This window comes from Amphiura filiformis, chromosome 1 (genome assembly GCF_039555335.1).
Source record: "Amphiura filiformis chromosome 1, Afil_fr2py, whole genome shotgun sequence".
Taxonomy (NCBI): domain Eukaryota; kingdom Metazoa; phylum Echinodermata; class Ophiuroidea; order Amphilepidida; family Amphiuridae; genus Amphiura; species Amphiura filiformis.
Window position 1 is genome coordinate 7,812,405 of NC_092628.1, and position 23,572 is coordinate 7,835,976.

At 40.3% G+C, this 23,572-nt stretch overlaps 1 protein-coding gene across 1 annotated transcript in view; it reads left to right on the forward strand.

Annotated features, from left to right (window-relative positions):
• The first annotated feature begins 278 nt into the window (after window positions 1-278).
• LOC140155206 (tyrosine-protein kinase receptor Tie-1-like) overlaps window positions 279-23,572 on the forward strand; it is a 28,409-nt gene continuing 5,115 nt past the window's right edge. Inside the window, exons 1-3 of the mRNA XM_072177951.1 lie at window positions 279-525; window positions 5,755-5,886; window positions 9,374-9,523. Coding sequence (XP_072034052.1) covers window positions 279-525; window positions 5,755-5,886; window positions 9,374-9,523 — 529 coding nt within the window. The remainder of the gene's footprint in view (window positions 526-5,754; window positions 5,887-9,373; window positions 9,524-23,572) is intronic.

Genomic DNA, 23,572 nt, shown 5'->3' on the forward strand with positions numbered 1-23,572 from the left:
AAAATGTTTACAACAACATATATTTTTGTAGCCTGTTTTCATACAAAACGGTTTAAAATGTTTTCATGACCTTTATATAACCTGACATTAAATGTTATTAAAATGTTTTTACCGGGATTTTTACCTAAACCAAAACCCGCAAAATAACTTGCTTAAAATGTTTTTAAAACATTCTTGTGCTTGCTGGCTATGCTGGTGATAATTAATACATGATCAAAAATATTGTCATTTTGTCAACAGGGTTTCTTCAATCATCAGATGGGCAGTTAACCATCACAATGAGTAGAGGCATCACAGTTATATTAAACGTTGATGTTATATATACTCCTCCTAATCAAAATGAGAATACAGACATATATTGGGAGAAACAGGGTAATGAGACTTCAGATTTTCAGACACTTCCATACCGAGGTAAAGGATACTTCATTAATGGAGCCACAGAAGAACATTCTGGTGTCTACTATGCATACTGGAAAGATTGGCGCAATGCTTTCACAGGCAGCTTTTTCAGACTGATAGTGAGAAGTAAGCTACTTAAAGAATTTAATTTAGTTTCAGAAAACACAAAATTAATGTGAAATTGTTGGTATGTGTCATCTTCAGTAAAAACCCAAAATTGCAATTTTGCCCCCCCCCCCCCCCTGAAATTCACTTCATCCAAAATATCATTCAATGGTGGCATATTGGCATGCTTTGTGCCGTTTATGAAACCATCACCAAATATATTATGGTTAACCCCCAAAAAAAGGTTTTGTAGAGTTAAAAATGTACGTAAGCTCTTACATGGTGTAACTTTCAAATACAATGATCGATGCATGTAAAAAAACAGCACCCCGCCCAAACAATCCGTTTGCCACCTGTGATAGCCGGATGTATGTCAGCCATGGGTCAGTTGTTTCAAAAAGTAAACAATTAAAACAATGTATTCATTTACATTAGTGAAAAGTTGTATCTAAAGCCGTATTGTAACATTTGCTGACGAGGACAATTTTTCAAATTCTGGTTTTTACACAATTGTAGTTTACTTTAGTAAACAAAGATACCCTGCAAAAATCCAACACTTTAGGTGCTATGGTTTTGTCAAAATCCGAGATTTTGAATCAACCGTCTTAATAAGACGGTTTATCATTACGATGGAAATATTAGTCGAACACGTATGCGATGTTCATAACTCAGTACGTACACGCCGTACGGGATGATAATACACACACATCAAAGTATCATAGCGTATTACAACCGCAGGAATATTAAACACACATTGGCCCTCGTAGTAAATTCCAATTTTCTTTGCTTTATCTCACTTGTTCGGCTCAAAATTAAAAGGGGACATATCTGACAGCAAAATGTAACATTTTATGGAATAGAAATATTAAACTATTTTTATGGAAATGTTACAATATGGCTTTAAGGGGGTACTACACCCCTCGATAAATTTGTGTCTATTTTTGCATTTTTCTCAAAAACTAATAACACAGTGGTAACAAAAGTTACGTATATTATAGGGGCAAGGAATCCAATTACTACACTGGAATTTTAGTGACTTAAGACAAGCGGTTCGTTATTTATGATAAGAAATAAGGTACCCCTAGGATGTACCTCATTTCCTATCATATATACTGAACCGCTTGTCTTGAGTCACTGACATTTCAGTGTAGTAATTGGATTCCTTGCCCCAATAATATACATAACCTTTGTTACCATTGTGTTATTATTTTTTGAGAAAAATGCAAAAATAGTCACAAATTTACCACAGGGGTGTAGTACCACCTTAATGGCAGCTTACTTGAATTCACTTCAAATGAATGATAATACAATTCTGACTTTTGAAATACAATTAATTACGACTGTACCTGTAATACACTTATGACTTTAATATAATCAATTATGACTTTGCCCAACAGAGTATAAAAACCTTCAATTGTGATGACAAAAACTTTATTTACACAACATGAATTACTTTGAAGAACTTTTTGTTGCATTCTACTTGGAAAACATGGCATCAGAAAGTGTAACGACATTGATTGCTTACTCCTGGAGCTTTGTGCTGAGTAGCAACTTGTAATCACCAATACTATCTTCCAGCAGAAAGACAGCCTAAAACAACATGGATGCATCCTCGGTGCAAACATCGGCACCTGATAGATTACATAGTTATGCGCCAAAGTGACCTTAAGATGTTTTACACACCAGAGTGATGCCCACTACAGAATGCCATACTGACCATCGCCTTGTCCGCTGTAAACTGAACCTCCAATTTAAACCAAAGCCAAGGAAAGGAGGCCCCTTTAGAAGAAAGATCAATGTTGGTAGTTTACAGTCAACATAAGTAAAAGCTACCTTTCAGGTGAATCTCCAGACTCGCATCGAAGGCTCAAGTTACCCCATAGATAGTTCACCAAAAACCACCATCCAGCAATTGTCTGAAGAAGTCCTGGGTTACACTTTGACTGACTCGACGAAAACAATGCTGAGATCCAATCACTAATGGCAAAGAAGAGATCAGTGCTTCAGCCCCACCTGGCCCAGCCTCTTTGTCCAGAAAAGAAAGCAGCCTTCAGAACTGCATGTAGCATTCTCCAGCGCGAGCTTCGTGTGATCCAAAACAAGTGGTGGACAGACCTGGCACAGAAAGCCCAGCTTTGTGCTGACGCAGGAGACTATGGTGGATTTTATGAACCCTTAATGTCAGTCTATGGTCCAACCCATCAAGTTCATAGCCCATTGCGCAGTACTGATGTAGAGACACGGATAAGGTCTCTATTTTGAACAGATGTTCAGAACATTTCCAATCCCTCTTCAGTGCCAACCGCATAGTTCAGGACACTGCACCGCATTCCTTAGCAGCCGACAAAAACAGAGCTTGATGAGGTTCCTACACTGCAAGAGACCTGTAAAACAATTGAGCAGTTGAAGACTGGAAAGGCGGGAGGTGTTGATTGCATACCTGGAGACATTTGGAAGCACACCAAACTACATGAACTATTCTCTTGCTGCTGGAATCAAGGCAAGCTCCCACAAGACCTAAGAGATGATGCAGTTATTATCACCTTGTACAAGAACAAAGGGGAAAAGTCTGACTGCTCCAATTATAGGGGGATTACCCTGCTCTTTACTGCTGGAAAGTTTCTTGCACAGATCCTCTTGAACAGACTGATAACCACCATTGCAGAGGAACACCTCCCAGAAAGCCAATGCGGTTTTAGATCCACAGAGGCAGTACAGACATTTGCTCTTCGCCAGCTCCAGGAGAAGTGTCATGAACAAAACAAAGGACTTTATGTCACTTTTGTGGATCTGGCCAAGGCATTTGATACTTTGAGCAGGAAAGGACCTAGGCTGTCCCCCAAAGTTTCTCAACATGATCATCCAGCTCCATGAAAACCAGCTTGGTCAGGTTAGACTGAATAACGACCTCACAGAGCCCTTCCCCACTACCAATGGGGTGAAGCAGGGCTGTGTTCTTGCGCCAACTCTATTCAGCATCTTATTCAGCATGATGCTCCATCAGGTCACCACTGATATTGAACTAGTAGCTAGTTTTAATCTGAAACGCCTTCAGGCCCGTACACAGACAATGTATCTGCCAGTTCGGGAGTTTTTGTTTGCCGATGATGCCGCTCTTGTTGCCCACACAGAGAGTGCCATGCAGCGCATCATATGATCGTGTTTTGCAGAGGCCACAAAACTCTTTGGACTTGAAGTCAGCCTGAAGAAGACCGAAGTGCTTTACCAGCCAGCACCCCAAGAAAATTACCAACCTCCACACATCTTCATCGACAAGACAGGGCTAAAATTAGTGCACCACTTACCTGGGATCTACTATTTCGTCAGATGCCAAGCTGGAAAAAGAGATTGACAGCAGATTGGCCAAAGCAAACAGCGCCTTTAGCAGACTGTACAGCTTGGAACAACAAGCACCTGAAGAAAGTCACCAAAATCACTGTGTAAAAAGCTGTGGTTCTGTCCACCCTCCTGTACTGTTCCAAGTACCGCAAGCATCTATGACTCCTTGAACGCTTCCATCAGCGTTGCCTCCGTCATATCCTTGGCATCCACTGGAGCAACTCCATTACCAACATCGAATTCCTAAAGGGGGTACTACACCCCTCGATAAATTTGTTTCTATTTTTGCATTTTCTCAAAACTAATAACACACTGGTAACAAAAGTTATGTATATTATAGGGGCAAGGAATCCAATTACTACACTTGAATTTCAGTGACCCAAGACAAGCGGTTCGTTATTTATGATAAGAAATAAGGTACCGCTAGGATGTACCTCATTTCCTATCATACTGAACCGCTTGTCTTGAGTTACTGAAATTTCAGTGTAGTAATTGGATTCCTTGCCCCAATAATATACATAACTTTTGTTACCAGTGTGTTATTATTTTTGAGAAAAATGCAAAAATAGTCACAAATTTACCACAGGTGTAGTCCCCCTAACTTGATATAATACGCCTATAGATTCAGAACTAATAATTGTTTTTACAATATTTCAACATAAAAAGAAGGATGATTTATTTACGCGCATTTTGATACCCCATTTGTCCAATTTCGTTCAATATTGACAATACAGCAGGATGTGTTTTGAAAGAAAAATACCCAATTTAAAAGTTGCAGTTATTTGTATTGATTTGAAGTAAGTGCGAAGATAATGGCGGGCTTTGCGTGTTTTCAGTGCTGGCATTATAACCATTGATCGCTGTAAAACTGCACTTTTAAATTCGGGTATTTTTCTGCAAAAGCACTACTGTGTTGTTAATATTGAACGACATTTGACGAATGGGGTATCAAAATGCACCTAAATAAATCATGCCTCTCTATGTTGAAATATTGTGAAAACAATTATTACTTATGAATCTATAGGCGTATTTATAACAGCTGAGTTACTTTTTGTGCAGACTTTATATCATGCACAGCTTGTAGCTCATAGCATAGGCTTAGGAATCAGGGGCTTGTGGGGGCTCAGCCCCAGCAATAATTTTGGTAAGTAAAAAAAAAAGTAACCAGATACCAGGAATGGGTTACCAATTTTTTTGTCAGCCCCCCCCCCCCACCCCATGTTGAAAATCTCCATAAGCCAATGCATAGCACAAATAGTAAATATTATTTGGGTGCACAACCCTGCTACCGCTTTTTTGTTGTTGTTCATACCATCAAATATTTTGCTGTTCTGAGGTAAAATATAAGCTTTAATTTTTCTGATGTCAAGTCTCAATTTTGATCAAGTGGGGCATGAGGCTGCCACATTTAATCTGTAGCTACCCAGCAAACGCAAAACATTTTTGGACATAATTCTCAAAAGGTTAGAAAAGGTTGCCAGAAAATGTTCGGGTTGTATAAAGGGTATATAAAGGGTATTAAACATTTTTATAAAATTCATAAAGGTTTCTTGATAACTTACTGCAAATATTCTAACATAATGTTATTTAAGTAAAATATTTGGCAAAAATGCTTGCAAAGGTATTTGACAATAACATTTTGAAAACATTTTGAAAATATATATGCAGTGTGTTTTCATGCAAAACGTTTTCATGACCTTTATATACTGATTTAACCAGACATTTAATGTTATTAAAATGTTTTTACCAAAACCAAAAATCCGAACTATAACCTGTTAGAAACGTTTTAAAAATGTTTTGTTTTTGCTGGGTAGTTACTTATGAAGCCATTTTCTTGCTCTAAATCATAAAATACCAGATCATTACTTTCTGCAAAGGTGAAACTTCTGTTGGTTTTCATTCACTTTGAAGGTTGTGGTAATGATAAATGGGGTCCATCCTGTACTGGCATTTGTGATAACTGTTACAATGGAGGCATATGTGATGACAAGACTGGAGAGTGTGTATGTAGACCCGGATTCATGGGACCTAACTGTGTTTCAGGTATGTAGTAGTCAAAGGTGTGGATTAGGGGGGGGCAGGCGCTCCTCCCCCAAAAAAAAAAAAGGATGAGAAAGGAAGGAAAAGAGGAGAGAAAAAGTTAAATTGCACATGTAACTGAGTAGGCCCATGCCTATTGTATTAATATAGGCCTTTGATTATTTTAGGTATTGCTTGAAGGCCTGTGCTTAGCCTGTCAACATAATAAACTTTGCTATGTATTTTTGCATTTTATCCTATCCTATTCAACTGCTGTGCATTGTGCAGGGATCCAAGGTCATCAGGGTCAGCTATACTTTACATCAAAGATCCTTTAGGTTCTTTATTTACATGCACACATGGTTGGAACATAGTTTTACAATCAACACAGACAACATAACAAGCAAAAATGTTTTAATTCTAACAGATCCATAGAACTTAAGAAAATATAATTGCACATATTTGTAGGAAAACATGCATACGGTGTAAATTGATTATCACAATAGAATGATCAAATACTTTGCATAAATAGATGAATTTAGAAGGAGTTTTCATGATGAAATTCAACACCCCTGATCGATGCCATTAAACAATCCATTGGTTGAAGTCACTGAACTTTTATAACGGGTTCCCAACGGTTAGAACGGGAAATTTGCACATGTAAGCATTTCTGTACTGTTTTCTAAGCCTTTTTAGAGCGTTTTATTTGAAAGGTGCCCCATATGTGCCAAAAATTGCTTGTTCTCCCCTCTTGGCTTGCCAAAAATTGCTTCCACCCTCCCTTTCGATTGGCCAAAAAATTCTTACCCCCTAATTTTACCTTCCCCTCAGCCCCTTTGGTAGCATATCTTGGAAACAGTATAATCACAGACTCACAGTAACTTATTATTAGGGCGTTTTGGGTCAAGCTGGGAGAAAAAAATCCCAGGTCGACCTAAAATATTGTATCGCACACGATAGACCACCTAAGTTATCGTAAATCGGTTTCTCCCAGGTCGACCGTAAATTTTGGGTTGCCACATTCGGCCCGCAAACGCCAGGATTTGTAGCCAGGTTGACCACGACAAGCATGCAAATAGGCCTACATACCCGGTACGTGCCCCGACCATGGCGATATTCATGACGAGTAGGCCTATAAACCATTGTACAGCGTTCAGTCATAACTTTTGCAAACGCTGGTGACTTTTACGATACTCTGTTTGTCTTGGCATCTAAATTAATTCACAGTCATAGGCCTACTCTATATTCATATTTATTAAAGTAGGCCCACAGAGGCAAATTTAAGGAGATATATCATACTTCCAAGTTTTCTAAGTTGAACAACACCGTCATGATATAAGCCTAAGCTTAAGCTTACATCCAAGTTCGCATGGACGGTACTGCGAGTCTGTGACTCGATGTTTCAGACTTGTGAGAAAAAGAAAGTATCAGCTCGTAATCGGCGGGACTCATCACATCGTGGATTGGTATAGAATGGCGTACACACAACTAGGCGCAGCAACTGCGCAAACTGTGCTTTACGTATTGCGTGAATGATGCGCGCTTTTGTAAATTTAAGCGTGCGTAAGTTGGAACTTTATTGACTCTCGCAGTAACAAAAACCGAATAATTCCCGCCTATTAAGAGCTGATCATAGTATAATAAATTATGAGAAGAGGTCACAAATAGGATCACTTTATTGACTCTCGCAGTAACAAAAACCGAATAATTCCCGCCTATTAAGAGCTGATCATAGTATAATAAATTATGAGAAGAGGTCACAAATAGGATCAAATAAAATAATCCAACAAAGAATCACCCTGCCTAGGCTAAGAGCCGGACATATGCCTGCATGTTTTATACTTTATTATTATCCACCACGAAAGGAGTGCCAATTTCTATTAGCCTAAGCTGTCTTTCTATCAACAAGTGCGTCATCTCCCATCTTGACCAATTCGGCATTATTAGGCTGGTGTTTTAAAGAGGCAAAAGATGCAATATTTCAATCTTCAGGTGCCAAACGAAGGTGTTGGATCTGGCTTTAGGCCTATGCAGTATTATTCTGAGGGTGGGGGTCACTCACATGTACAGGTGGTACGGGTATGTGTGGGTCAAGGGTCCCTTTTTCAAGCTCTCCGGCAGTTCCTTAAGACCCACATTTGCATCATGCTCCAGTTCATTGAGCCTAACACTATAGCTGTAGAAAATTGTAGGTCTTTATTTCAAATTTGGAAACATTTTGAATTTGTTAGCTCCAAAGCCTATTATTTGGCCTAATTTTAGTTCACAGACTCCACAAAAATATTGAAATTTCAGTTCATCAAGACCCTATTTTGCTCCCAAATCAGTTCTTAGTTCTCAAAGTTTGGCACCGCACACCTCTACCAAAATTTAACTTGAGTGCCCCAGAGTATTATTATTATTCATGTACATTCTAGACTTGCGTCTAACAAAGCAGTCATGTCAAAACAAACGAATATGATTAAAACCCATTTAACCAATTAAAGATATAACTGAAATCATTCTTGCTATTTGGTTGTACTTTTATTTACAAACTGAATTTATTTGTATGCAAAATTACTTAAATTTTAAAATCACATGATGTGATCATTGATCAAGTATAAGAAGAAGTTTACAATGAATGAAAATAAAAGACCTAAAAAGACCCTATTTTGCCGGACTCGAGGAGGACTCGAAGCCGAGTCCCCGAGTCCTTGGGGACCGAGTCCGAGTCCAAGTCCTTAGCTTCCGAGTCCAAGTCCGAGTCCTTGAAAAAAGGACTTGAGTCCGGACACAATTTTTCAATTTCTCAGGGTGGTGCAATAATTATGTGTACCCCCGGGGGGGGTGGATTCTCAAAATGGTCTGCCAAAAATCGCTTGCCCCCCCCTTTGGCCATCCCAAAAAATCTTTGCCCCCCCCCCTTTCGACGTGCCAAAAAACCTTTGCCCCCCCCCCTTTTGACGTGCCAAAAAATCTTTGCCCCCCTTACACATGCAAGATTTTGGGGAACCCAATTTAAAACCTTAAATTGTCTTAACATATAATGCGAAGCTTAGTGAGCAGGAAATTTTGCATATTTGAACGTGTTCAGTAACATTTTCCTACGCCTTTTTATGGCGTAATATAGAAAAAGGTGCCCAAAATATCTGTGCCAAAATTGCTTGCCCCCCCTTTCACCCTGCCAAAAATCGCTTGACCCCCCCCTTTCAACCTGCCAAAAATGCTTGCCCCCCTTTGGCCTGCCAAAAATCTTTGCCCCCCCTATAATTCACTGGGGTACACATAATTATTGCACCACCCTCAGGGAGGCATATCCTCCTCAGACACCCCCTGCATCGTACAATGGCCCCCTCTATGTAGGTCTCATGTGATAACTTATACAATGGTAAGACTGAAGGGTGTTAATGTGTAATAATGGAGGCATATATTCCAGTAAACTGTGATGGTCTAGACCAACTTCAGCTCCAACATACCGGTATATTATGACCACTTCACATCTCATATATTGATTTTGTATTTAATATTACAGCATGTGGAGAGAATAAGTTTGGCTGGGACTGTGAGCACCAGTGTGGTAGTACTGTGGGAATAACATCATGTTCAGGCAGTGTATTTTGTATGCCAGATCCCGTGGGTTGTAGCTGTATGACTGGATGGATGGGAACAGAATGTAATCAAGGTAAGCTTTGGGTTGTGTATACAGTGTGTTCTGTATGCCAGACGCTGTGGGTTGTAGCTGTATGACTGGATGATGGGAACAGAATGTAATCAAGGTAAGCTTTGGATTGTGTGTACAGTGTGTTCTGTACACCAGACCCTGTGAGTTGTAGCTGTATGACTGGATGGATGGGAACAGAATGTAATCAAGGTAAGCTTTGGGTTGTGTATACAATGTGTTCTCTTTGCCAGACCCTGTGGGTTGTAGCTGTATGACTGGATGGATGGGAACAAAATCTAATCAAGGTAAGCTTTGGGTTGTGTATACAGTGTGTTCTGTATGCCAGACCCTGTGGGTTGTAGCTGTATGACTGGATGGATGGGAACAGAATGTAATCAAGGTAAGCTTTGGGTTGTGTATACAATGTGTTCTCTTTGCCAGACCCTGTGGGTTGTAGCTGTATGACTGGATGGATGGGAACAAAATCTAATCAAGGTAAGCTTTGGGTTGTGTATACAGTGTGTTCTGTATGCTAGACCCTGTGGGTTGTAACCGTATGACTGGATGGATGGGAACAGAATGTAATCAAGGTAAGCTTTAGGTTGTGTATACAGTGTGTTCTGTATGCCAGACCCTGTGGGTTGTAACTGTATGACTGGATGGATGGGAACAGAATGTAATCAAGGTAAGCTTTGGGTTGTGTATACAGTGTCTTCTGTACACCAGACCCTGTGGGTTGTAGCCATATGACTGGATGGATGGGAACAGAATGTAATCAATGTAAGCTTTGGGTTGTGCATACAGTGTGTTCTGTATGCCAGATGTTGTGGGTTGTAGCTGTATGACTGGGTGGATGGGAACAGAATGTAATCAAGGTAAGCTTTGGGTTGTGTATACAGTGTGTTCTGTATGCCAGACCCTGTGGATTGTAGCTGTATGACTGGATGGATGGGAACAGAATGTAATCAAGGTAAACTTTGGGTTGTGTATACAGTGTGTTCTGTATGTCAGACCCTGTGGATATGTAGCTGTATGACTGGATGGATGGGAACAGAATGTAATCAAGGCAAGCTTTGGGTTGTGTATACAGGGTGTTCTGTATGCCAGACCCTGTGGGTTGTAGCTTTATGACTGGATGGATGGGAACAGAATGTAATCAAGGTAAGCTTTGGGTTGTGTATACAGTGTGTTCTGTATGCCAGACGCTGTGGGTTGTAGCTGTATGACTGGATGGATGGGAACAGAATGTAATCAAGGTAAGCTTTGGGTTGTGTATACAGTGTCTTCTGTATGCCAGACCCTGTGGGTTGTAGCTCTATGACTGGATGGATGGGAAGAGAATGTAATCAAGGTAAGCTTTGGGTTGTGTATACAGTGTGTTCTGTATGCTAGACCCTGTGGTTTGTAGTTGTATGACTGGATGGATGGGAACAGAATGTACTCAAGCTAAGCTTTGGGTTGTGTATACAGTGTGTTCTCTTTGCCAGACCCTGTAGGTTGTAGCTGTATGACTGGATGGATGGGAACAGAATGTATCAAGGTAAGCTTTGGGTTGTGTATACACTGTGTTCTGTATGCCAGACGCTGTGGGTTGTAGCTCTATGACTGGATGGATGGGAACAGAATGTACTCAAGCTAAGCTTTGGGTTGTGTATACAGTGTGTTCTCTTTGCCAGACCCTGTAGGTTGTAGCTGTATGACTGGATGGATGGGAACAGAATGTATCAAGGTAAGCTTTGGGTTGTGTATACACTGTGTTCTGTATGCCAGACGCTGTGGGTTGTAGCTGCATGACTGGATGGATGGGAACAGAATGTAATCAAGGTAAGCTTTGGGTTGTGTATACAGTGCGTTCTGTATGCCAGACCCTGTGGGTTGTAGCTTTATGACTGGATGGATGGGAACAGAATGTAATCAAGGTAAGCTTTGGGTTGTGTATACAATGTGTTCTGTATGTCAGACCCTGTGGGTTGTAGCTGTATGACTGGATGGATGGGAACAGAATGTACTCAAGCTAAGCTTTGGGTTGTGTATACAGTGTGTTCTGTATGCCATACCATGTGGGTTGTAGCTGTATGACTTGATGGATGGGAACAGAATGTAATCAAGGCAAGCTTTTGGTTGTGTATACAGTGTGTTCTGTATGTCAGACCCTGTGGGTTACAGCTGTATGACTGGGTGGATGGGAACAGAATGTAATCAAGGTAAGCTTTGGGTTGTGTATACAGTGTCTTCTGTATGCCAGATCCTGTGGGTTGTAGCTGTATGACTTGATGGATGAGAACAGAATGTAATCAAGGTAAGCTTTTAGTTGTGTATACAGTGTGTTCTGTGTGCCAGACCCTGTGGGTTGTAGCTGTATGACTGGATGGATGGGAACAGAACGTAATCAAGGTAAACTTTGGGTTGTGTATACAGTGTGTTCTGTATGCCAGACCCTGTGGGTTGTAGCTGTATGACTGGATGGATGGGAACAAAATGTAATCAAGGTAAGCGTTGGGTTGTGTATACAATATGTTCTGTATACCAGACCCTGTGGGTTGTAGCTGTATGACTTAATGGATGGGAACAGAATGTAATCAAGGTAAGCTTTCAGTTGTGTATACAGTGTGTTCTGTATGCCAGACCCTGTGGGTTGTAGCTGTATGACTGGATGGATGGGAACAGAATGTAATCAAGGTAAGCTTTGGGTTGTGTATACAGTGTGTTCTGTATGCCAGACCCTGTGGGTTGTAGCTGTATGACTGGATGGATGGGAACAGAATGTAATCAAGGTAAGCTTTTAGTTGTGTATACAGTGTGTTCTGTATGCCAGACCCTGTGGGTTGTAGCTGTATGACTTGATGGATGGGAACATAATGTAATCAAGGTAAGCTTTGGGTTGTGTGTTCTGTATGCCAGACCCTGTGGGTTGTAGCTGTATGACTGCATGGATGGGAACATAATGTAATCAAGGTAAGCTTTGGGTTGTGTATACAGTGTATTCTGTATGCCAGACCCTGTGGGTTGTAGATGTATGACTTGATGGATGGGAACAAAATGTAATCAAGGTAAGCTTTGGGTTGTGTATACAGTGTATTCTGTATGCCAGACCCTGTGGGTTGTAGATGTATGACTGGATGGATGGGAACATAATGTATTCAAGGTAAGCTTTGGGTTGTGTATACAGTGTGTTCTGTATGCTAGACCCTGTGGGTTGTAGATGTATGACTGGATGGATGGGAACAGAATGTAATCAAGGTAAGCTTTGGATTGTGTATACAGTGTGTTCTGTATGCCAGACCCTGTGGGTTATAGGCTTAGCTGTATGGCTGGATGGATGGGAACAGAATGTAATCAAGGTAAGCTTTCAGTTGTGTATACAGTGTGTTCTGTATGCCAGACCCTGTGTGTTGTAGCTGTATGACTTGATGGATGGGAACAGAATGTAACAAGAGCTATATAGAAAGTCATGGGAGACATGACACACAAGCCGACCTGTTAATGGGTCAAGTTTGAGCAATTTAGAAATTTGACCTTTGACCCCTAAACTTTGACCTTTGGGGTCATAAATATTTTTAACATGTTTAGAATGTCGTAAGAATAATTCCTGTTGAATTTGAGCTCGATTGGACCAATTTCGAAATTTGACCTTTGACCCCTATAACTTGACCCTTGGGTCACGGATGGGGTCAACTGCTCTTGCATTGTGCTTAGGATGTCATAAGAAATATTCCTGGTGAATTTCAGCTTAATCGGAACTTATACATGGATTTTGATTTTTTAAATTTTTGATTGACCTTTTGACCCCTTAATGACCTTTGACCTCAATGGAAAAAAAACCCTTATGTACACCGACAAAATGCATTGTTCCAATTTTAAGTAAAACATTCTTTCCAGACCCTGTGGGTTGTAGCTGTATGACTTGATGGATGGGAACAGAATGTAATCAAGGTAAGCTTTGGGTTGTGTATACAGTGTGTTCTGTATGCCAGATGCTGTGGGTTGTAGCTGTATGACTGGATGGATGGGAACAGAATGTAATCAAGGTAAGCTTTGGGTTGTGTATACAGTGTATTCTGTATGCCAGACCCTGTGGGTTGTAGCTGTATGACTGGATGGATGGGAACAGAATGTAATCAAGGTAAACTTTGGGTTGTGTATACAGTGTATTCTGTATGCCAGACCCTGTGGGTTGTAGATGTATGACTTGATGGATGGGAACAAAATGTAATCAAGGTAAGCTTTGGGTTGTGTATACAGTGTATTCTGTATGCCAGACCCTGTGGGTTGTAGATGTATGACTGGATGGATGGGAACATAATGTATTCAAGGTAAGCTTTGGGTTGTGTATACAGTGTGTTCTGTATGCTAGACCCTGTGGGTTGTAGATGTATGACTGGATGGATGGGAACAGAATGTAATCAAGGTAAGCTTTGGATTGTGTATACAGTGTGTTCTGTATGCCAGACCCTGTGGGTTATAGCTGTATGGCTGGATGGATGGGAACAGAATGTAATCAAGGTAAGCTTTCAGTTGTGTATACAGTGTGTTCTGTATGCCAGACCCTGTGTGTTGTAGCTGTATGACTTGATGGATGGGAACAGAATGTAACAAGAGCTATATAGAAAGTCATGGGAGACATGACACACAAGCCGACCTGTTAATGGGTCAAGTTTGAGCAATTTAGAAATTTGACCTTTGCCCCCTAAACTTTGACCTTTGGGGTCATAAATATTTTTAACATGTTTAGAATGTCGTAAGAATAATTCCTGTTGAATTTGAGCTCGATTGGACCAATTTCGAAATTTGACCTTTGACCCCTATAACTTGACCCTTGGGTCACGGATGGGGTCAACTGCTCTTGCATTGTGCTTAGGATGTCATAAGAAATATTCCTGGTGAATTTCAGCTTAATCGAACTTATACATGGATTTTGATTTTTTAAATTTTTGATTGACCTTTTGACCCCTTCATGACGTTTGACCTCAATGGAAAAAAAACCTTATGTACACCGACAAAATGCATTGTTCCAATTTTAAGTAAAACATTCTTTCCAGACCCTGTGGGTTGTAGCTGTATGACTTGAATGGGAACAGAATGTAATCAAGGTAAGCTTTGGGTTGTGTATACAGTGTGTTCTGTATGCCAGATGCTGTGGGTTGTAGCTGTATGACTGGATGGATGGGAACAGAATGTAATCAAGGTAAGCTTTGGGTTGTGTATACAGTGTATTCTGTATGCCAGACCCTGTGGGTTGTAGCTGTATGACTGGATGGATGGGAACAGAACGTAATCAAGGTAAACTTTGGGTTGTGTATACAGTCTGTTCTGTATGCCAGACCCTGTGGGTTGTAGCTGTATGACTGGATGGATGGGAACAAAATGTAATCAAGGTAAGCTTTGGGTTGTGTATACAGTGTATTCTGTATGCCAGACCCTGTAGGTTGTAGCTGTATGACTTGATGGATGGGAACAGAATGTAATCAAGGTAAGCTTTGGGTTGTGTATACAGTGTATTCTGTATGCCAGACCCTGTGGGTTGTAGATGTATGACTGGATGGATGGGAACAGAATGTAATCAAGGTAAGCTTTGGGTTGTGTATACAGTGTGTTCTGTATGCCAGACCCTGTGGGTTGTAGATGTATGACTGGATGGATGGGAACAGAATGTAATCAAGGTAAGCTTTGGGTTGTGTATACAGTGTATTCTGTATGCCAGACCCTGTGGGTTGTAGCTGTATGACTGGATGGATGGGAACAGAATGTAATCAAGGTAAAGTTTGGGTTGTGTATACAGTGTGTTCTGTACGCCAGACCCTGTGGGTTGTAGCTGTATGACTGGATAGATGGGAACAGAATCTAATCAAGGTAAGCTTTGGGTTGTGTATCCAGTGTATTCTGTATGCCAGACCCTGTGGGTTGTAGTTGTGTGACTGGATGGATGGGAACAGAATGTAATCAATGTAAGCTTTGGGTTGTGTGTACAGTGTATTCTGTATGCCAGACCCTGTGGGTTGTAGCTGTATGACTGGATGAATGGGAACAGAATGTAATCAAGGTAAGCTTTGGGTTGTGTATACAGTGTATTCTGTATGCCAGACCCTGTGGGTTGTAGCTGTATGACTGGATGGATGGGAACAGAATGTAATCAAGGTAAGCTTTGGGTTGTGTATACAGTGTGTTCTGTATGCCAGACCCTGTGGGTTGTAGCTGTATGACTGGATGGATGGGAACAGAATGTAATCAAGGTTAGCTTTGGGTTGTGTATACAGTGTGTTCTGTATGCCAGACCCTGTGGGTTGTAGTTGTATGACTGGATGGATGGGAACAGAACGTAATCAAGGTAAACTTTGGGTTGTGTATACAGTGTGTTCTGTATGCCAGACCCTGTGGGTTGTAGCTGTATGACTGGATGGATGGGAACAAAATGTAATCAAGGTAAGCTTTGGGTTGTGTATACAGTGTGTTCTGTACGCCAGACCCTGTTGGTTGTAGCTGTATGACAGGATAGATGGGAACAGAATCTAATCAAGGTAAGCTTTGGGTTGTGTATCCAGTGTATTCTGTATGCCAGACCCTGTGGGTTGTAGTTGTGTGACTGGATGGATGGGAACAGAATGTAATCAATGTAAGCTTTGGGTTGTGTGTACAGTGTATTCTGTATGCCAGACCCTTTGGGTTATAGCTGTATGACTGGATGAATGGGAACAGAATGTAATCAAGGTAAGCTTTGGGTTGTGTATACAGTGTATTCTGTATGCCAGACCCTGTGGGTTGTAGCTGTATGACTGGATGGATGGGAACAGAATGTAATCAAGGTAAGCTTTGGGTTGTGTATACAGTGTGTTCTGTATGCCAGACCCTGTGGGTTGTAGCTGTATGACTGGATGGATGGGAACAGAATGTAATCAAGGTAAGCTTTGGGTTGTGTATACAGTGTGTTCTGTATGCCAGACCCTGTGGGTTGTAGTTGTATGACTGGATGGATGGGACCAGAATGTAATCAAGGTAACCTTTGGGTTGTGTATACAGTGTATTCTGTATGCCAGACCCTGTAGGTTGTAGCTGTATGAAAACAGAATGTAATCAAGGTAAGCTTTGGGTTGTGTGTACAGTGTATTCTGTATGCCAGACCCTGTAGGTTGTAGCTGTATGACTGGATGGATGGGAACAGAATGTAATCAATGTAAGCTTTGGGTTGTGTATATAGTGTAATCTGTATGCCAGACCCTGTGGGTTGTAGCTGTATGACTGGATGGATGGGAACAGAATGTAATCAAGGTAACCTTTGGGTTGTGTATACAGTGTATTCTGTATGCCAGACCCTGTAGGTTGTAGCTGTATGGGAACAGAATGTAATCAAGGTAAGCTTTGGGTTGTGTATACAGCGTATTCTGTATGCTAGACCCTGTGGGTTGTAGATGTATGACTGGATGGATGGGAACATAATGTAATCAAGGTAAGCTTTGGGTTGTGTATACAGTGTGTTCTGTATGCTAGACCCTGTAGGTTGTAGATGTATGACTGGATGGATGGGAACAGAATGTAATCAAGGTAAGCTTTGGGTTGTGTATACAGAGTATTCTGTATGCTAGACCCTGTGGGTTGTAGATGTATGACTGGATGGATGGAACATAATGTAATCAAGGTAAGCTTTGGGTTGTGTATACAGTGTGTTCTGTATACCAGACCCTGTGGGTTGTAGATGTATGACTGGATGGATGGGAACAGAATGTAATCAAGGTAAGCTTTGGGTTGTGTATACAGAGTATTCTGTATGCTAGACCCTGTGGGTTGTAGATGTATGACTGGATGGATGGGAACAGAATGTAATCAAGGTAAGCTTTGGATTGTGTATACAGTGTGTTCTGTATGCCAGACCCTGTGGGTTATAGCTGTATGGCTGGATGGATGGGAACAGAATGTAATCAAGGTAAGCTTTCAGTTGTGTATACAGTGTGTTCTGTATACCAGACCCTGTGGGTTGTAGATGTATGACTGGATGGATGGGAACAGAATGTAATCAAGGTAAGCTTTGGGTTGTGTATACAGAGTATTCTGTATGCTAGACCCTGTGGGTTGTAGATGTATGACTGGATGGATGGGAACAGAATGTAATCAAGGTAAGCTTTGGGTTGTGTATACAGTGTGTTCTGTATGCTAGACCCTGTAGGTTGTAGATGTATGACTGGATGGATGGGAACAGAATGTAATCAAGGTAAGCTTTGGGTTGTGTATACAGAGTATTCTGTATGCTAGACCCTGTGGGTTGTAGATGTATGACTGGATGGATGGGAACAGAATGTAATCAAGGTAAGCTTTGGATTGTGTATACAGTGTGTTCTGTATGCCAGACCCTGTGGGTTATAGCTGTATGGCTGGATGGATGGGAACAGAATGTAATCAAGGTAAGCTTTCAGTTGTGTATACAGTGTGTTCTGTATGCCAGACCCTGTGTGTTGTAGCTGTATGACTTGATGGATGGGAACAGAATGTAACAAGAGCTATATAGAAAGTCATGGGAGACATGACACACAAGTCGACCTGTTAATGGGTCAAGTTTGAGCAATTTAGAAATTTGACCTTTGACCCCTAAACTTTGACCTTCGGGGTCATAAATATTTTTAACATGTTTAGAATGTCGTAAGAATAATTCCTGTTGAATTTGAGCTCGATTGGACCAATTTCGAAATTTGACCTTTGACCCCTATAACTTGACCCTTGGGTCACGGATGGGGTCAACTGCTCTTACATTGTGCTTAGGATGTCATAAGAAATATTCCTGGTGAATTTCAGCTTAATCGGAACTTATACATGGATTTTGATTTTTTAAATTTTTGATTGACCTTTTGACCCCCTTAATGACCTTTGACCTCAATGGAAAAAAAACCCTTATGTACACCGACAAAATGCATTGTTCCAATTTTAAGTAAAACATTCTTTCCAGACCCTGTGGGTTGTAGCTGTATGACTTGAATGGGAACAGAATGTAATCAAGGTAAGCTTTGGGTTGTGTATACAGTGTGTTCTGTATGCCAGACCCTGTTGGTTGTAGCTGTATGACTGGATGGATGGGAACAAAATGTAATCAAGGTAAGCTTTGGGTTGTGTATACAGTGTATTCTGTATGCCAGACCCTGTGGGTTGTAGCTGTATGACTGGATGGATGGGAACAGAATGTAATCAAGGTAAGCTTTGGGTTGTGTATACAGTGTGTTCTGTATGCCAGACCCTGTGGGTTGTAGCTGTATGACTGGATGGATGGGAACAGAATGTAATCAAGGTTAGCTTTGGGTTGTGTATACAGTGTGTTCTGTATGCCAGACCCTGTGGGTTGTAGTTGTATGACTGGATGGATGGGACCAGAATGTAATCAAGGTAACCTTTGGGTTGTGTATACAGTGTTTTTCTGTATGCCAGACCCTGTAGGTTGTAGCTGTATGAAAACAGAATGTAATCAAGGTAAGCTTTGGGTTGTGTGTACAGTGTATTCTGTATGCCAGACCCTGTAGGTTGTAGCTGTATGACTGGATGGATGGGAACAGAATGTAATCAATGTAAGCTTTGGGTTGTGTATATAGTGTAATCTGTATGCCAGACCCTGTGGGTTGTAGCTGTATGACTGGATGGATGGGAACAGAATGTAATCAAGGTAACCTTTGGGTTGTGTATACAGTGTATTCTGTATGCCAGACCCTGTAGGTTGTAGCTGTATGGGAACAGAATGTAATCAAGGTAAGCTTTGGGTTGTGTATACAGCGTATTCTGTATGCTAGACCCTGTGGGTTGTAGATGTATGACTGGATGGATGGGAACATAATGTAATCAAGGTAAACTTTGGGTTGTGTATACAGTGTGTTCTGTATGCCAGACCCTGTGGGTTATAGCTGTATGACTGGATGGATGGGAACAAAATGTAATCAAGGTAAGCTTTGGGTTGTGTATACAGTGTATTCTGTATGCCAGACCCTGTGGGTTGTAGCTGTATGACTTGATGGATGGGAACAGAATGTAATCAAGGTAAGCTTTGGGTTGTGTATACAGTGTGTTCTGTATGCCAGACCCTGTGGGTTGTAGTTGTATGACTGGATGGATGGGACCAGAATGTAATCAAGGTAACCTTTGGGTTGTGTATACAGTGTATTCTGTATGCCAGACCCTGTAGGTTGTAGCTGTATGGGAACAGAATGTAATCAAGGTAAGCTTTGGGTTGTGTATACAGTGTATTCTGTATGCCAGACCCTGTAGGTTGTAGCTGTATGACTGGATGGATGGGAACAGAATGTAATCAATGTAAGCTTTGGGTTGTGTATATAGTGTTTTGGGTTGTGTATACAGTGTTTTCTCTATGCCAGACCCTGTGGGTTGTAGCTGTATGACTGGATGGATGGGAACAAAATGTAATCAAGGTAAGCTTTGGGTTGTGTATACAGTGTTTTCTGTATGCCAGACCCTGTGGGTTGTAGTTGTATGACTGGATGGATGGGAACAGAACGTAATCAAGGTAAACTTTGGGTTGTGTATACAGTGTGTTCTGTATGCCAGACCCTGTGGGTTGTAGCTGTATGACTGGATGGATGGGAACAAAATGTAATCAAGGTAAGCTTTGGGTTGTGTATACAGTGTATTCTGTATGCCAGACCCTGTGGGTTGTAGCTGTATGACTTGATGGATGGGAACAGAATGTAATCAAGGTAAGCTTTGGGTTGTGTATACAGTGTGTTCTGTATGCCAGACGCTGTGGGTTGTAGTTGTGTGACTGGATGGATGGGAACAGAATGTAATCAATGTAAGCTTTGGGTTGTGTGTACAGTGTATTCTGTATGCCAGACCCTGTGGGTTGTAGTTGTGTGACTGGATGGATGGGAACAGAATGTAATCAATGTAAGCTTTGGGTTGTGTGTACAGTGTATTCTGTATGCCAGACCCTGTGGGTTGTAGCTGTATGACTGGATGAATGGGAACATAATGTAATCAAGGTAAGCTTTGGGTTGTGTATACAGTGTATTCTGTATGCCAGACCCTGTGGGTTGTAGCTGTATGACTGGATGGATGGGAACAGAATGTAATCAAGGTAAGCTTTGGGTTGTGTATACAGTGTGTTCTGTATGCCAGACCCTGTGGGTTGTAGCTGTATGACTGGATGGATGGGAACAGAATGTAATCAAGGTTAGCTTTGGGTTGTGTATACAGTGTGTTCTGTATGCCAGACCCTGTGGGTTGTAGTTGTATGACTGGATGGATGGGACCAGAATGTAATCAAGGTAACCTTTGGGTTGTGTATACAGTGTATTCTGTATGCCAGACCCTGTAGGTTGTAGCTGTATGGGAACAGAATGTAATCAAGGTAAGCTTTGGGTTGTGTATACAGTGTATTCTGTATGCCAGACCCTGTAGGTTGTAGCTGTATGACTGGATGGATGGGAACAGAATGTAATCAATGTAAGCTTTGGGTTGTGTATATAGTGTAATCTGTATGCCAGACCCTGTGGGTTGTAGCTGTATGACTGGATGGATGGGAACAGAATGTAATCAAGGTAACCTTTGGGTTGTGTATATAGTGTATTCTGTATGCCAGACCCTGTAGGTTGTAGCTGTATGGGAACAGAATGTAATCAAGGTAAGCTTTGGGTTGTGGATACAGTGTATTCTGTATGCCAGACCCTGTAGGTTGTAGCTGTATGACTGGATGGATGGGAACAGAATGTAATCAATGTAAGCTTTGGGTTGTGTATACAGTGTATTCTGTATGCCAGACCCTGTGGGTTGTAGTAGCTGTATGACTGGGAATGGAATGTAATCTAGGTAAGGCCAAAAAAGAAAGTGTTTGTTTATATAATAAAATTATATTTAACCCTAGGCAAAATAATAAAATTGGAAGCAATGATTTGCGTCTTTGTCAGACGTTCAACATATATGATTTATTTGCAATAAGTATGTAACAAAATATATAGCATGCATATAAGGAATTAGCACCCAAAACCTGGACTTATTAGCAAAATGATATTTAGATTTACAAAGGACCCTGATGAACTATCAAAAGTCAGTAAGCTACACAGTAAGAGCTTATAAATATCTTAAAATAAACAAGAATATTTTAGAGGACCTAGATGAAACCTATCTTAAGTCACTACCCTCGTGGCCCCTACAGAGGGAGCTGAATAATATCTTGTTAATAGAAAATATAAATATAAAATAAGGAATATTTAATATAGCATCCCAGATGACCTATCTGAAATCACATCCCCAGTGAACTACAAAAAGGGAGATTATAAATATCCAAACAAAGAGCACAGTCAGTAATAAAAATGATATGGGCTGAAACCTTTAACAATATTTGTGCATGCAAAATATATAATATATATACCTGTGAGTTTCCAGGAATCGTACATGTAGTCATATAGGGGAATTCCCTGACAGGTTAAATTGGATACTTGATCCATACTAAAATGTCTACATACTTTAAGTTTGTGTGCATTTCTTATCCATACTTAATAGATATATGAAGAGCTTTGTTGCAAAACCCCTTACATCCACTTTTGACTTATTGAGAATAAAAATTCCTTTAAAAAAGGAATGGGGCGCCCAATGTGAGCTTGGATGTGATGGTGAATTCCATGGTGTGTAGATTTGGTATTATTTTTCTAGTAGACATGGTAGAAGATGATCAAATGCAAGAGAAATGTGTTTGATTGGGGAAGGTGTTCTGACAATCCAAATATATACTTAGTCCACCTCAGATGACCTGTAACAATTTTGGCCCAGAATTGTGATCGACATTACTTAATTCACCTCGGATGACTTTGACCTGACATTCAACATTTTCGCGCTTACACCAATCATGTCCATAACAATTTAACTCTTACAACTTCCTGTCAACTCTCTAATTTAAAACTCTAAATTTCTGTCTCTTTGCCCTTTCTGTCTTGTACCATTAAGATAAGCAAACATCTTCATGATCCAATCAGGTGGTGAATGACGTGCATTCTCTCGTCAACCGTGTTATTGCATGGGATTATTTTGAATTTTTAAAACGCTTGAAATATCACAAACAAATAGGCCTATGTTAATAAATAATATCAATAGAAGCTAAAACCGTTTGGGTTTGATAGTGAACCCCACAAAACTAACCGAGTATATGGAAAAAGCCATACGGCCGGACGGTTTCACAAGTTCCCGGCTCTATCATTTCACTCGCCGCCTGGAATCAATCTTGCATTTTCTGAATGAATTGAATTGTCAAATAATGTCCTAAAAACTTTATTTGTGATCGTATTTCCATCGTTAAAATAACAAAATGTATGTTTAATATATCAATTATTTCAATGAGAGCAGTTCCATTAACTTTCTTCCATAAATAATCACAGAGTATTATCTGTTTACAAAATAAGCGGTTTTTATTCAGATTTAATTAGCGTGCTGTGTGTGACTGCAATTATCATTATCAGTATACTACTCAAAAACATGGCCTTGTTCATGTTTATATAGTCACTGCCTTGTTTGATCTTAGGCCAATAAAAAAAATTGTTTGCTTGCTCGCAAATGAATTGTCAAAATTGGGTCGGTCGGCCGTGGGATTTTTTTTTTATTACTAACAAACTCTAATGTTTGTATTAATTAAGGTTCAAAATATGAAAAATCAGGCAAATTTGGTGTCAGAACATTCATTCTTCATAAAAGTAGCTACCCAGCAAACACACAACGTTTTCGACATCATTCGCAAAAGGTTATAAAAGGTTGTCAGAAAACGTTTAAATGTCGGTTATATAAAGGGTACATTAAGAGTATAAAACGTTTTCATAACATTAAATATCATTTGTTGGTAATTTACTGCACAGCAAACACAAATGTTTTACAGAAAACATTTAAATGTCGGGTTATATAAAGGGTATAAAAACGTTTTAATAACATTCCAAAAACATTTGTGAAAACTTGGTACAAATCATTCTAAACAGAATGTTATTTTGGGGTTGAAAAAATTTTTTGCAAAAAAATGTTTGCCCAAAATATTTTAAATAACGTTTTATAATGTTTTCACGACCTTTTATATAACCCGACATTTAAATGTTATTAAAACGTTTTGTAAAA